Below are 17,308 nucleotides of genomic sequence, written 5' to 3' on the forward strand. Positions count from 1 at the left end.
TTCTTTAGCTCTGTCTAGTCTCTGCTCTAGGTCAGCCTTCACAAGGCATCACCTTCTCTTCCTCATCATTACATTTTCACATATTCTCCTTGGTTTTGTAGCAACAGCTTTTACAATGATAAAGGCACTGAATAAAAACTGAAGAAGCATTTTGAAAGATTCTGTAACCTTTAAGGCCATAATATTACAGTTCTCAGGCAGTCAATCTCTGAATTTAATACAAATAAATTTAACACAAAGACACCTATAGATGGATGTAGATCCCATCACATAGTGAAATGTGTCATTCACAGCCTTCAGTCTCTCAGAGCCCACACAATGTAAACTGAGTGGAGCAGGAGCCTCCTTTGCCATGATATTTCATATAAGCATTTTACCCTGAAGTCAGAAAGAGGAAGTGATCACCCAGTGTGTCCAAGTGAACTTGCATAAAGCCAGATTAGTCATTAAATAAAAGGTAATTAGTCAAATGAAATATTTCATATTACAAATGTGTGACAAAAAAGGAGGAAAGACCCTCAGACCTGAAATAGAAGAATCTAATCAGTGGAATATGATCTGTGGTTTTGGAGAGGTAGGAGGAAACAGGTTTAAAACAGGATTTAGTTATGTTATGTTATGTATGTAATTGTTACATATATACATATGTAGTCATTTAAGGCCCAAATAACTTTGTGAGCAATGCACTTGCTGTCTAAAACATCCAAGTAGGCCTCCACTAATTTTTCATTTCCCTATCTCGCGAAGGCTTCCCTCCAGCCAGCAGATTCTTTGAAGTCAGGTTAGTGGCTTTCCCTGTTTGTTGGGGCTTTTTTTTAAATGCCTTCTCAGTACCTTCAAGGCCCATTTATCATCTTAGCACAGCATGCAAGAACATGATCTCTGTCATACTCTTGAAAGCTTTCAGGAAACTACCATTAAGATTTTTTAAATCACAGAAAATAAATATGGAAGAGGTGCTCTTACATTGCTGTTTATTCAATATGAGATGAATTAATAAATACACATTCACTACTTCCCAGGCCCAAGGGAACAGAGACCTGATAAACCATAGCTGTTCCCTACCTACTACACACTGGAGATGAAGAACTCCCACTTCAGTAGCGCACTGCTGCTAGGGAACTCATGAGGTTTTGTAGCATTCCTTTGAGGATTTTAAGAATTGCTTTCTTCTGTCCTAAAGGAAGAGACTACCACAACAACTGCAGCTCCTTCTTACTAACAAGTCACACAGCAGAGATTAGAGAAAATGGGTTTTATTGAACATCTGTTAGAGAGGTGAAACAATTCGGTCACTCAGCAACTGCAACTCCATTTTCGCATCTGTAAAGAAGAAAGACTCCTATGTTCCTTCCTTGGTAAAAGAATTATGTAAATCATCAGTAAAAAAAACTTTCCCAAGTGGCCTACATCATGAGGAAGTTCTGTCTTTACATTCCTTCTCAAGAGCCTATATCCTAATGGTAACAAACCCAACACTCTTAGGCACACACCACTATCCTGCCACACAGACTTTATTTTGGGATATTATGACTGCTTCTGAGCTCTCACTACACCAGTGTTTACAAATATTATCACCCCATCTTTGTGGGGGTGATAATATCCACTTACCCACTTTTATATTTGTATGGAAATCTGGCTAATCAGTAACTAAAAATGCCTAGACACAGGATTATACATTAATAATAAGCATAGATTCTACCACAGGTTCTGTTGCAATTACAGTAAATTTTTGTAGTCCTGAATTGAATCACCAACTGAGCCCAAATGCTGTTGTTATTAAAACATTTTAAGATCCAACACAGCCAATAAGAGTTTTAGCTGTTATTACCACACTGGCAGCAACAAAGGCAAATAGGTAGAATGCCCACTGAGTAAAATTGGAAAAAACCTACAAAAAAAGCAAGAAAATGTACAAGTCTTCATATCCAGAGAGCCATACAAGCAAAACAGAGGCACAAAACTATACTTGAAAACTTAGAAGGGGAAAAACACAATATAATTCCTTTAACCACTAAGGACATATATGATAAAAAAAATATTTGGTAACTGATACAGAAACAATAATCACCATGCTGTCACTATCATAACAGAGAGCACATTAAAAAAATAAATAAAAATAAAGAGGTAGATGGAGACAGAGCATTAAAAGGAAATCCTAACTATTGTTTTTCCAAGAAAGCAACAAGTTACCAGATAAAATCCCCAAAACAGATCCACACCATGGCAGTTTCACTGATATAATTAACAGAAACATTAGAAAGCAATGCTTTTTGTTAAACAGCTGCAAATTTTTTGTTCTAATAAAAATAAAATTCCTTTTTCTCCCTTAACTCTGTTATTTGCCTGAAGTGTTGCTTAAATAAATCTAAATCTTCACATAAAGAATTAATATGGACATCAGCAGTTTCTAAATTACATAAAAACATTTCTCCCTTTAGAATACACATGTGAGATGCCAGGGATAATCAGCAAAAAATACAAAGCAAATTTTAACACACTGACTACTCATTTTTGGCATTGCTCATTTCAGTAACAAGGAACTGCAAGGTAAGAGCTACCAAAGACTGAAGTTCAAAATGTAGATCAGAATACATGAAAGGCATACTCCAAATCTCTTCAGGCGTAAGTTTGTGATCCATGCAAACTTCTGGAATGCTTGTATCATACAGCAAGCTTAAAGTACAGTATCACAGAATAGGCTGAATTGGAAGGGACCCCCAAGGATCATCAAGTCCAAATTGTATGCAACTTGCATTTAATTTCCCTGCTTAAAAAATCCCTCATGGTAAGAGCACAAGGGTCTAACAGTTACAAGGGTAGCTGCTATTTGTATATGGGATTCCATACTAGTTTTCAGCTTGGAATCAAGCATATCCACTTACACAGACACTTGAATATGCAGCAAGAGTGAGTGGCCTTTGTGGCTACACTCAGTTCACTCCAGGACTTTCAAATGAAACCAGCTGAAGACAAACTGGCTGCCATGGAAAGATCAAGTCCAGAAGACTGGCCTTTACCAAAAACCAACCTAGCTACCACTGGAATCTTGAAGTTTAACAGAAACTTCCAACACAGCAACATTTTTTTTCCAGCTCTTTATTTTCATTACACTCCTTGGATGTACTGGTAAAAAAATGAGGGAAGAAAATAAATTGTTGTTTAATATAGCCAAGCTGATCTGACTAGAGGCTCAGAGAGGCCATGAATCACTTACAACTTTTTGCAACACTATCTCCTCTCCTGTCCCTATATCTCTAAGTAATTTCCAGTGGAAGCATGTACCTTTGTAGAGTGAACAAAAGCCCATTGACAGCAGGGCTTGTTTTCATTATTTTTTCATGAAGGATCCCTTTTAGGTTGTCTAAGATTAAAAAATTTTGCTTTAATGCAATCTCAGTCTCCCCTGCACATCTTTGCTTATCTCATGACACCAGACTATCAGCTGCTTCTGAGCTCACACTGGCCACATCAACTTTTGAAAGTCATGTTCACAACTGCAACTGTGACCATCCAACTCAAGAAATCTGCTAAACTGCTGACACAACCAGAGAAATTTTTCCAATATACTGTTAGTTACTATTCAAGGGCTGACAAAGAATTTAGAGGTCAATGAGGAACCAAATGTCAAGACTTACACTAAAAAATCAGCGTATAAAGAAATCCAGAAGAAAATACAAATTATCTGATTTAATTTAAGTAGGAAAAAATCTAGTCTAGTTCATGATGAAAGTTAAGAATAGAGCTGACTAAATGAAACATTTGTCTCAAGATTGCCAGGAACACTCACATGGCTTGTTCCATACCACCACTCCACTATTTGTGCATGAGGTCAGCAAATTCAGAATAGCTCTTTCCCCTAGCAAAATAATAGTAAGAGGAAGCATTCATGCCGGATACCAGAACTATTACTTCCTTATAATAACCTGTTTCCACTAACCTGTGTACTCTGTACTTTAGTTGATTATAGATTGCAAAATTACTACTTCCGAATATATTTTCTCTGGAAGTTAAACATCAATGTCTTTGACCAACTAGATAAGCCCAGCATTATTTATTTTCATTCATACAAAAATATTTTTAAAAGGTCTTTTCCCAACTTTTCATATTCCTGAAAATTTTTGCCCACAAGTTTCTCTAGACAGTGCCACTTAACAATGGAAAAAACATTAAAACACCAAGAGCACTAAAGCCAGGATACATATGAGACAGAAACACATTAAACTTCATGCACAGTGTTAATAAGCAATATCAGAACAGCAGGTGTCTTTATCCAGGTGTCTGGAACTACACTCCCTAATCTTCAACTGACATCTGTAGCTTCAAGTGATTCAAGCTAATTGGACAGATTTAGGAGATGACATTTTCAAACTTTAAAATGAAAATTATTCCTTTAAATTTTGAGGTAGCTGAAAACCTAGCTATTCCACCCATGAAAGCCAACATTAGGATTCATTGTCACAGGGCCCACTTATCATTTTGGATACATCTGACAGGAGAGCAAACATAAACATAATTCGATAATCTCCCTGTTCACCACAATCTGTTAGCTGCGAGTGTAATTATGATACTAAACAAAATGAAACACACAAAGGTTTTATAAAAATCAGCATATATGGCACAAACTAGGGAAGTGCTCAAGAATTAGCATTTTAAAACAAAAGGTACTCAACAACTGCAATTACATGTCCTTTTTCTATCCATCTGTCAGTGACAGAGGTCTCTGAATCTGGAAGTTCTTTAGTTAACTCTCACAGTCAATACCCCAGCCCAAAAGAATATCATTGATCTTTACACTTTGACTCCAGAAGCGTCACTGGTATGATAGGTCATATCTTCTGCACAGTGCCAGCATTTTTAGATCTTCTGTAGAGTTGGAACAACATTTCCCAGTACTTTCATTAATAAGCATCAATGAAACAACTGAGACACAGAAATTTATTTTGCCTTGAAACATAAAACTGATCTAAAGTAATTCACTGACTCATGATGAACGTCGGTAAAATTTATTTTGTATGGAAAATTAAACACAGTAAAGAAATCTTACCATCGTGAATCTCAAATGCCAAACTAGTGATCTTCTGTGTAATTATCATCATTGGACTGTCACAAAAAAGGGAAGAAAGAACAATTTAGATACAAATTCAGGATTTTCTTTCACTTATAAATACCAGGGGAATTTTATATTAGGACTCTAGGTTAACTACTCTAAGTTGGAACATCTTCAATGCAAGAACAAAGCGTTTTGTTTTTTCACTCAAGCCATTGCACAGTTTTCAATGCAAAGAGAAGAATTTAAGCCTTAAATGCAGTATTTGATAACACCTGTCTTTTATTGTTGCATTAGGTTCTACAAATACAGTTGAAGTGTTTCACATGTATTTTTTACTAACATAGTTTATTTTTTTTTTACAGGGAGAAGAGTAAAAAAGAAAGGACAGAGCAATTATATTCATTGCAAGATACAGCAGCAGTAATCAAAGGACAAGAAAATTATAACAAAGTTGAATATTAAAATAAGTTCTTTAGCTATGCAGACCACTTCCATGGTTTCTACTAACACCTGATCCCATCTTTGATTTTTCCATCGAGAATTATTATTTGCTCCAAGTAAACATACCTGGCAAAACATAATTATGCTGACTCAGAGTTCACTTTGTTCTGAATTTGGTACACTTGAGTGAATCTTAAACTGTCCAAGAAATACTCTGCCATGGCTATCCAAGTCAGTTTTGTACAGAGAAATTATACTATTTTCATAGCATCTAAGAGTTTTTGCCCAATGTGAATTTCAAAATTATAAACCTCCTCCCTGGGGTAGGGAAGCAATGGGGAATGCATAAAGTAAACTACTACAATTTAGAAATTTAATTTTTAAATCAGATCTCAAAAAGAACATCAGGGGTTGAATTTACCTAGAAGTATCTGAGCTGGAGAAAAAAAAATCCAAACAACAAAACCAACAACAATCACCAAACAAAAAAATAACCAAGAGCAAACAAAAAAAAACACTCTCACAATAAAAAACAATGTTGTACAATGGGCACTTAGTTTTGTTCATGTCTTGAGTGTACTTGGCATCTTTGTAACATATTAAGTTGGCACAGAAATACAAATCCAAAAGCCATCAAGTTCTCCTTCATTAACAAGGCAGTATTTTGCCACATGGTTCAGTCCATCAAATTGATTTTCTTTTTAGTTAATGGTTAAAATGGTTTCAAAGCACACAATTATTTCCAGTCCTCAACATGCACTCAGGGGAAAAAGCAATCTACCAGTGTCCCAAAATCCTGATACCACGACTAAAGTGACACACAAGGGTCATAAAGGAAGAAGACTAAACAGGAACAAATAGTCTGATAAATCCCTCATACCTTTTTCTAGCATTTAATCTGTAGGCCTGCCTGGTGCTGGCAGAAATCCCCAACTGACTCTAAACATAATGGGTTTTCCTTCTCTAAGCAGACATGTGACAGCATGGGTCCTGCCTGGTGGAAGGATGGAGTCCAGGAGGAGCTCAGTCAGCCCTTACATTAATTCCAGCTGATAAATCTGTCATTGTTATCACAGCAGACCCTGGTATTCTATTTTTTTTTTTTTCTCCTGAAGTGGCTATTCCAGTACCATCAAATATTTGGCTGAGGAGCAAAAATCTAGAGACTAAAAGAGGAAGAGTCCTTCCTGGCACAGTGAGGCTGTGAAGCAGGATTTTAACAATCCCTTTTAGGTGCTGGCAGAAAGGCAAAGGAGGCAGCTGGGATCTGTTAGTACTGCAGCCAGGACCACACAGCTCTGCACAAGCAATTGCATCTCCAGCATGAGCTGTCCCCAGCTTTCTCCACTGCCAGTGCATTGAGAGCTTCCTTCAAATATTGAGCAGATTTTCTCAGCTTGGGCACCTCAGACAAGCACTGCATGCTAGGAGAAATATCTAGGTAAACACACATTAAAGCTCTTTTGGGTCTAACCACTACACAAATCCATGCCAACATCTTTAGAAAGAAGAACTTGCTCATACTGGAGCTCAGTAGCTAGTTAGATAACTTTAGGGGGTTTTTTGAGCTTATTCTCTTCTCCCAGAACCAGAGAAAGGTTTTCTTTCTCTGCCTGTTTTGGAAGTAATATCGGTCTCGTGTCAAGGGAGCACATGCAGTGTATGCCAGAGATTTAATGTGATATGCATACATCAAGCTTCCAAACTGGTGCATGAAAGGGAGGTTGAAATCTGCCATCTCACACACACAATCAGAGAGCTTGATCCAGGCTTCAGAACAGTTCTGTCCAGAGCACAGAGCTCATAAATCGTGAAATGCTTTGGGTTGGAAGGGACCTTGAAAATCATCTACCTCCATCATCCCTGCCCTGAGCAGACACCTTCAATTAGATCAGGTTGCTCCATCCAACCTGGCCTTGAACTTCTCCAGGGATAGGATGTGGGAATCTCTGGATGTGTTTAGACCTAACAGAAATCTTTGAGCCACCACCAAACCATCAGAGTCACATCCGAAAGCAGTACAGTCCCATCTGAGCAATGGTGTGCTCAAGCTCTACTAAATGTTTTGAGAATGAGAACAACAAAGTGTAATTACACTGTTTCCACAGTCAGCTCAGAACTTTGATCACTGCCAGGGGTGTACACTTTGGCCTACAGTGAGCTGGAAGGAACAGCATGTGGATTACAGTTTCACTAGTAATGGTGAAATTATGTTCAACATCAGTAAATCAAGTGTCTTTATGCATATGACTGTGCTGCAAGCTCTCATTACAGCCAGTGGAGATGTGGTCCAGAGTCAGGGACATCTGACAAGTGACCCAGTTCACACTCAGGTAGACACTTAGTGCTGGGTCAGCTGCAATGCCCTCCAGCCTCTACTGTCCACATCAATCACATCTCTGCTGACTACAACTGGAATTGGGTATCTGGCTTCAAGGCAGACACTTGGATGTAAGACAAATGTAGAAAGATGTTGTAGAAGGTAAGAAGATAAAGATGACAGAAAAGATGAACTCAACCATGAGAGTTTTTGGCTTCAGCCTACAAGTTAATTTTCTGGACTACATGCCTGTTACCAATAAAGACTGAAAAGTAACAAGGCTAACAAGTACAATTCCATCACAGGTTATGCTAAATTACAAAGACCACTGCCATTCACAGTATCCCTGGAAAGTATTTAATGCATTATTTTAAGCAGACTAGCAAGTACTCCTCATCTCTTTTTTTTTTCCCCTCCAGAATATACACTCTCCCTTAAATCAACAAAAGCACTATCACAGCACCAAACTTGTTTGTAAGAAATGTTGTACTTCACTTCTTTGTGTCTACAGCAGAAAGAAGAATTACCAATACAATTTATTTTTATTTTGCCCACTTAATTCTGTTTTGCTCCTATACAGTTCAAGTCAAATATAGGTATAAGTTCACAATATAATATGAGGGCAAACAGACAAAACCTTCTGTTTCTCTGTGACTACGTCAACATCCAGGTGCCTGTCTCCTTAGCTTTCTCCTTCTGGAACATCTAACATAAAATGAAAAAAAGAAAGAAGCTAAAAGCTAAATTCCATAAAATGTTCTGATTTTCCTCAAAAAGTGGTATCAGACTGTGCCAGGCAAGTAAGTACACCAGACACAATTCAAGGCTCATCATGCTGTCAAGGATGGTAGCAGACACCTTAATGGAAAAATCGAAGAGAAAAAATTCCCATAGCCACCAAATCCTTTATGTCATTCAGCCAGGAACAAGAGGCAATAGATAACACATTGGTGGTTCTGAGAAGAACAATTGTTCACAAAATTCTCAATTTGTATGATTAAAGCATAGTTACTTACATATTTGCATGTGTGCCAATATGCACATACATGCTCAGCCTTCTCCCAAAGTTTTAAAGGCTGACACAATTAATTGGGGGAGGGAGGGAAGAGGGGAGAGCAACAAGTAAAAAATCCCCAACAACAACAGATACAGTATCACTTAGAAGGAAAAGACAGGAAAATTATTTTTCTCCTTACCCAGAAAAATCAGCAGAATACTGTCCATAATCAAAGATATAGACCCTAGTAATTTGGCACACAGTGAGGTATCCTAAAGCGAAAACAAAGCAATACCTGGAAAGAAAATGGGGAAAAAATTTCAATTAAAAATCATAAACATTTCTCCGCTGAATAAAGTACCATTTCAATAGAATTTAATCTCCAATTCTTTCTACAAAATATTACATAATAGGAATCTGTAATTATACTTTATTCTGCCTGAGGTTTTTTTGCAATGTTTATTCTACACAAGCACATACTTTTTTATTTGAAAGTGTGCAGTTCAACCATAGAAATTCCATTGTCAGTAGCCAAAATATTTACACCAATAAAGCCTAGAATTTAGAATTGTAAGCACCATAGTAAAAACTGCAAGTCCTATAAAGAGAAAATTAATCTGTTAAGGTTGGCTTTTTTGTTTTGTACTTCGGGGCTAATTTTTGTCTCTATGAGCATAGAAGTTTGGAAAATGATACATCAGATAATTTCCATTGCATGTATACTGCTATACATTCAAAATTCATTACCACAAATCATATTGCTGCTGTTTTCCAAGGACCTGGAAAAGTCAAGTAATTTTCAAATACACATATTAAAACACAGTTGAGTGGAAAAGGAACAGGACACCTTTTGTCTTCTATTAAGCTGATCCTGAGCAAAGGTAAGAAAAAACACATAGGAACTGTAAAAGTGTTACAATGTTATAAATAGATGAGCTGTGAAAGTGTTCTATGTATGACTAAATTAGTTTTACACACCGTTTTCTCAACAACACACTAGTGAGAACTGATCTGCCCAAACACCTCACAAAATCTGCCAGATGTTCTTTGAAGTCCAAAAGGACAGTGAATGCCAGCAGGAACTTAACTAATCCTTTAGGACTTTAATGTATGAACTCTACAGTCTTTACTTCATGCACAAGACTGATGTGCAATCCTGCAGCAGACTGCACAATGCGTCTAAAATCCAGTTAGAACGAAAATATTCATTCAACAAACTGAAAATCACAACCAGGACTGGATTTAGGTGAACTAGTGAGGGACACTGCAGGACTACTTTGGAACATGACTTTGTTTTCCAAATAAATATTTTGCAAGAATTTATTAAGAAAATCTAAGGTCTTAGAAACTATTCTTCAATCTGACACCTGCAGTTTAACCTTTAACTGAAAAACATGCCATATATAAACCACTGAATATTTTAAAGCATCCAACTTTGAAATTACAGATTACCTTATATACCATTAAATTACATGTATTTTGGTGAAAAAAAAAATTAGAGGGTCTGTTTTAGCAGTAGTTTATGTTTTCATTAATATTCACAATCCAGAAACAGTATTATACTGGGAGACTGGTACAAAAGTGCTTATAGTAAGAATACACTGGCACAGGTTGCCCAGAGAGGTGACAGATGCCTCATCCCTGGGAACATTCAAGGTCAGGTTGAATAGGGCTCTGAACAGCCTGATCTAGTTGAAGATATTCCTTGCAGGGTGGACTAGATGCCCTTTAAAATGAAATTCAAAGTAATCCACAATTATATGAAATAAACAATAGTCATCATGACCAACATGGTAGGGGTTTCTCACAACATTCAGTTAATACCCACACTGAAGTTAAAGCACAGAAATGGAAGACAGAAAAATGAAACACCTTAAACTTCTTGATTTGATTCCAAATTTCAGTCTAAAACAAAAGCTGTCTTCTGACAGAGCAGTGAAATTTGCTGCTGTTGCACTCACCAAACACAACTATGAATCTTAACTATCTTCCAGTTATGTCAGCCACAGTTCCAAGTTACACACAGACTGGAATACTGAAAATTTTTAATTGATGAGTAAAACACAGGAGCTTGCAACCCATACGATGCTTTTCAACTTCCACCTGCATCTCTGCACATTAGTCATGCCACACCACATCCCTTGTTCGTGAGAAATGTCATTTCACCAGGCAAAGTGCAGCAATACGTTCTCCCCTAAGGAACTTAAAAGATTTATGACAGCTTGCATCATTCCTGTTATTTCTTCTGCAGGTTTGTAGTGCAACTTGCTGATCATCCTAACTCTCAAGTAAATCCATTTTTAGCTTAAAAAAATCAGATAAGATCTGAAAATGTTTTGAGAACTTTCTAGAATACTCTTACTACATGTTTGTTACTCTCTTCAATAATTCATTCAACAACCCTTAAATCAGAAAATTGAGTGAAGTTTCACAGAGCTCAACCACATCAAGTTTTACCCAACTATAAAGCTAATTACGAGCTTCACACAAATGCAATTTACCCAACTTTCTCCACCAGCAGAAAAGCAATTGGTCTTAAAAGTCAGTGTTACTCTATACTTGCTTCTCACTGTATAATGTTCATGTGAGCAGAAAGATGAAAGTATTTCACACTGAAGATGAACTACAAGCAAGTCACAACATGGTTATTATTACAAGTAACTTTCACACAAACTGACCTGCAATGAACATAATATCTGTATTGTGAAACAAAGACCCAAAAACATTCTTTTAAAATACATCTAACTACCAGGATCTTTGTCAACACAACCTTAATTTATCTATCACAGATGCACCAAATTCAGACACATCTGGGAGACACTGTAGCATGTACATAAACCAGAACACAGTGATATGCCTAACTCCTAATTAGAAGTTTAAAAAAAAGAAAGAAATTAAGCCAACAATACTGGATAGCCTATTATATAGAAAGGCTTTTTTTTGTACAGGTATTTAATATAATATTTCAATTCCTTACAGTTTTTAACATCTCAGAACACTAAAAACAGTATGCAATATGTTTTACTCATAAAATTTTATCTTTCCTTTAAAAAGAAATGTATCAAGTAAACTACTCAATGTTTTTAGAAGTATATTCTAGCATATTATAAATGAAGTACCTTAACTATACACATAAATATTACAATATATAAAAAATTCTAAGTAAGCAGCCCCTCCATGTACTTCTTTACAGAAGGTGTTCATAATGAGAACATCTACTTATTTCTATTTTTTTAAAAAGGCAAATTAATCTCTTATTAGCAAACAAAATACATTGTCCTATTCAGTATTTTTTGTCTACTCATGTTTTGACAACTAACATTAAGCAACATACATATCAGGAATTTTTACCTGCATGTATACATATAAAACCAAAATACATCATTCTACCTATATGTACACACATATATACAGATATACAGGGTTTGGTTCCTTCCCATTACATGAACTTTCTTCCAGTCTCCAAACATCCTGATGGAATTTGATACATATTTTCATGACTCCTAAAACATCATTTCTGCTAATGCAGAACACTTCAATCTCCTCCCTGTACCCCTCTTGTTTATTGTCCTCACAAGTTTAACACAGCCAACGCCACAACATCATTGCTCACTTCAATGTAAAGTGGTTGGATTTTGTTTGAACAGCTGATTTTTTTTCCTACAGGCAAAGCATTTTTATCCAGTGTCACCTTAAAATTTCATTCCACATGACACAGCATCACGGTTTAAGTCCAGCTGGCAGCCACTCCTTCACTGCTCCCACCATACACCCACCACCCACGGGGACAGGGAGGAGTAGAAAGAAAAGGTGAACCTCATGGGTTGAGATAAGACAATTTATTAAGTGCAACTAAATATCATGATAATAAATATACTAATACTGATAATAATTGAAATTACAAGGAGAGGAAGAACAAATATTAGAACCCAAGAGAAAAGAGATGCACACTACAATTGCTCATCACCTGCTTACTGAGGAGCAGATCAATTCCCTTCCAGGTAACTCCCCTCAGTTTATACAGTGACCATGTCACTCTATGGCATGGAATATCCCTTTGGCCAGCTCAGGTCAGCTGTCCTGGCCATGCTTCCTCACGGCTTCTTGTGCACTTGCTCACTGGCAGAGCATGAGAAACTGACATGGATCTGACTTCTAGCAAGCATTACCTAGCCACAACCAAAAAGTCAGTGTGTTATCAGCACCATTCTCATACCAAATCCCAAGCACAGCAATGCACCAGCTACTAGGAAGAAAATAGCATTGTCCCAGTCAAAAGCAGGACATACAGCAGCCATCCTGGCCAGCACATCCTGTGTAACAGGAAGACATAAAGGCTCAGACAAAGTCTCCATCTAGCCCAGGATCTAGAACTGTGTCCTCCCATAGCAGGAGCTCAAACACAGGAATGCAGATGAGCAGAACAAGCACAGAAGTTGCTTCCCAGTGTTCTCCCACACTAAAACCATCAGCACAGACCCAGATTCAAACACATTATCCACATGTTTAATAACACTCAGCATAGTACACCTCTATCAACTTCTGGCTCCAAAGCACACACTCATCTTTGCCACACTCTGTTGCTCCAAATACACTTGAGAAAGAGCTGTTAATCTCAACATCTAAAGAAATTTGGTAGAACTGAATGAGCCAGCAGAGCCCACTTATAGAAAGCTTCCACATATTTAAGAATATAAAGATTACATAGGTGGTTTAAAGGCAGAACCCCCATCTTTCACCTGTGTTCCTCAGAAATTCTGGGTTGCGAGTCAAGAAAGAACATCCACAGGTTAATTCTAGAGCTTTGTATCTGCTGATGAGTAAGCTGAGCAGCACACAGACCCAGGCTAACAATCAGCCAATATATGTTATGTTTTTGTATAACAAAGTGTGGGAGTTGCATTTTCATTTTACACTCAGCATCTTAGTTATAAAATGTACATTCCTACTGTACCTATCTCTGTGTGCACAAAATGCAGCAAAAATAGAACTGTGACCTTGACAAAGGCAGGCTTTCAGAGATGTCATAACAGCTTCTGTTATTTTAGGCTCTTCTCATGCAGTAGAAGGACAACAGCACAATATGCTATTTTGCTGGAAGAAAGTTAAATAAACCAATCAACACAGGGTGCTTTTTTACCAGCTAGTTGGCACATACTACAGATTTAGCCTTCAAATAAAGGCTTCATGTCCAGTCAAGACCTACTTATTCCACTAAGTTAAGAAAAAGTACTTCTTTTTCCTTTAAATGTGTAATTATTCCATTTCAAAAGGCAGACCTAGACACCACATAACATTATACTGCACTGATTTTTAGAAAAGGTGACAGAATAGCCTCTGAGTTTTCCCAAGTCCTGTGCTGAAAGCTGCTGCATGGGTTTGCTTGTTTGTTTTTCCACAGATTATGCCAAATATAGGAAAAAAACCCTAAAAAATTAAATTCTTGCCTCTAGGGTCAGAACTTAATTCTTATTAAAATCTAGTTATATTATTTTTTAATTCTGATGATCATAATCCGTTTGCACTGTTCACACAGAGAAACTCAATTCTGTGCAGTTAGAACATACAATATTTGCTTATAAAACTTCAAAAGGAAAAATGTACATCAAAAAAAAGTCCAAAGTGTCAAAGCTAAACATCTAATTCTGCAATCATCCAGCACAAGCCAACAGAAATACTGAATAGAATTAGCTTAATTTTGACTATCTGAGAGCCTCAAGGCAAGCTACTCTGCTCAATCTGCTTTTTTTACACCAAAAAGAGTTGCCTATTTATAATTTTCTTATGTATGTGTTATTGACATACATAATTGCTACTTCTTAGGAAACAGGGCAGGTTTATGATGTAAACAATAACAGCCTCAGAGTGTGTGTGCCTCTAAAATACAAGCAATAATAATCCTCCTGCCCACTCAGAAGCTTCTGATTCACACACTAATCTGTCCCTCCTGATTACTTCAAGTGGAGATCCAAAATGCATTTAAATAAACAGCAAACAAAAAGACAAAACCAGGCTGTCTATGAGCCCATTTCCAGAGAATGAAGCATTCATACCATCGTGCTTTGATAATAAGCAACTTGACTATCACATTCCACCCATTTCCAGCCCTCAGATGAAGATTTTTGGGTCTGACAGCCATTTTAAAGCAAATTTAACAAGTGGACAGAGTTCTCCAACGCTTAGCTCCAACAGCAGCCTGACCCAACCCAGGGCAGGAGGGCTGCACTGGCCTCCAGCAGCCCGGCCTGGCCTGGCCTGCCTGTCCCAGCAGCGCCCAGCCCGCAGCCCCAGGGCCCACGGCGGGTTTTGCTCAGTGTCCTAGGGTGACATTGTGATGTTTGTATCCCCATTTGTGTGTTCTGTTTATGCTGTTTACATTTTATGTTCTGTGCCTTCAAGACTGGCTGTGAAGAGCAAAGTTTTAGTTTTAGTTTTGTTATCAGCCACTCCCCCACGGCTGGCATGACACAGACGGGGCAGTACATAGTGCTGCTTTTGCTTTTGGCTTGGCTTTTTCACCTTGCTCTTGCTTCTGCTTTGCTCCTGCTTTTTGCTTCTGGTCACTAGTTAATTTGGCTAAGCAGTCCAATTTTTTTCCTGGACTGTTTTACCTTTCCCTTTCTTGGAACCACTCGAACCTGCTCCGGACTGGGACCTGGGAACACCAAGAGTTTGCACCCTGTGGCTGCAGCAGCTGCCCCAGTGCCGGAGGGACTGATAACAGAGCAACCACTCCCAAGAGAGACTTTCTGAATTTGTCATCTTTTTTCAGAGGGTGAAAGAGTGGTGCCTTCCAGTATTGTTCATTCTGCATGCTGGGGGGTGCTGTGCCTGTTAATAAACAGGTTCCTTTCACTTCTTTCTGAGAAATCCTTCCCGAACCGGTTGGGGGGATGAGCCGTGTGGGTTTGCTTTATGGAGGGGCCCCCTTTGGAGGTCTTCTCCCAAATTTGCCCTAAACCAGGACACTCAGCCACAGGGAAAACACCAGCCAGGCCCCTCGGTGCCCTGCACACAGACACACAAGGCTGGGCACACGAGGATTCATTGGCTCAAGTGTCCCAGAACCATTTGTGGTGGCTTGACTGTTTGTTTATGCAGATCCGCTGCTGACATTATCACTTGACTAATGTATTTTGATGTTTTGCTACATAATGGCAACATAATGGTTTGGTAAAGTAAATCTTTACCAAGCTAAATTAAATGATCATTCCAGTTATAGCTACAGGCCATATTCCAAATGCAACATTAATACATGACAAATGCAACACAGATATTCTTGTCAAAAACACATGCAAGAACACTTCATCTCTTCCACATGCTCCCTAATGTTACATTCTCTTGCCTTCCCCCTGCTCCTTTCAATTCTGGAACATCTCAAGGACAAGGAGACCAGCTTCAAACTCTAATAAATGAGAGAAACATCATCTAAAACAGATGACAGGCAGGAGGGAGAGTGCTTTCATATCTTCCCTGGAATGGAAGACACATATTGCGTGATTCATTCTTCCTGTAAGACTCCAAAAGGAACACAGAACTAAGAAAGTGGGAATAAAAAATATTTGCTCCCCTAGAAAACTCAAAGCTGAGATCTGAAGTTGATATGTCCAAATTTTAATGTTAAATTGAGATAAGACATGAGGGGTCACCTGAGTTCTCCCTCACTGGAGAGAACTTGATATGACCCATATTGGGTCACATCAACCCCTATTTCTGCAATCACTTGAAAGTATAACAGTAAACAACGCAGATAAGAGCACCAAGTCTAATCTTTGCATTTCAAAAAGTTGACAATAGTATAGAGCATTTAAAAACACAAATCCTAACAGCTTCACAACACAAAATCTGTAAAGGCAGAACACCATGATGCTGGAATCTGCCTTTACAAAACCCTGATGAAGGAAGTAGAATCTTGAGATCTTCTGACACAAATGAGCACTCAACTCAGAAAACAAATAGCTGACATGCTGGTGCTGTGAATTTTCATCTGTTCACTCATTTTTCTACATAATATTTGCCTAGCTTTAGGATGCTTCAGCATCACAGCATGCAAGTAATTTTATGCTTACTCTTTCTTCTATGTGACACATAAGTAACTTTTCTGCAAACACCAGAACTGGTTTGCAAAATTAACTATCATTTATTTTGCAAACCAGCAGAAACCCACAGACCACAGAGTCAGAAAACAATCTGATATTAGGTGTGTGGCAGCAACACAACTTCAGAGAGTATTTTTAAGGAAATAAAAATGTCATTACAGAACACTGACAATAATGGGACTACTGCAAGCGCTATTTTAAAGAACATGTTTAATAGTCACAATGGTTTAGAAACAGTAAACTAGAACTGCTAAGTACAAAGTACTTTGTAATAATTCTATTCCACTGGACCAGTTAGCCTTATACAAGAACTCACAGGAAGTTTAACAGAACAAGTTTTCTGATGACAAAACAATAGCAAGGTCAATCATTAAACCCATCACTGCTGTGAACTCGGC

General features: G+C 37.8%; 1 protein-coding gene across 1 annotated transcript in view; it reads right to left on the reverse strand.

Annotated features, from left to right (window-relative positions):
* Positions 1 to 17,308, reverse strand: part of MBOAT2 (membrane bound O-acyltransferase domain containing 2) — a 92,808-nt gene that overhangs the window by 26,085 nt on the left and 49,415 nt on the right. The window contains exons 4-5 of the mRNA XM_064707686.1: positions 9,011 to 9,106; positions 5,048 to 5,103 (exon numbers count right to left, since the gene is read on the reverse strand). Of these exons, the coding sequence (XP_064563756.1) occupies positions 5,048 to 5,103; positions 9,011 to 9,106 (152 nt within the window). The remainder of the gene's footprint in view (positions 1 to 5,047; positions 5,104 to 9,010; positions 9,107 to 17,308) is intronic.

The sequence above is a fragment of the Zonotrichia leucophrys genome, chromosome 3 (genome assembly GCF_028769735.1).
Source record: "Zonotrichia leucophrys gambelii isolate GWCS_2022_RI chromosome 3, RI_Zleu_2.0, whole genome shotgun sequence".
Taxonomy (NCBI): domain Eukaryota; kingdom Metazoa; phylum Chordata; class Aves; order Passeriformes; family Passerellidae; genus Zonotrichia; species Zonotrichia leucophrys.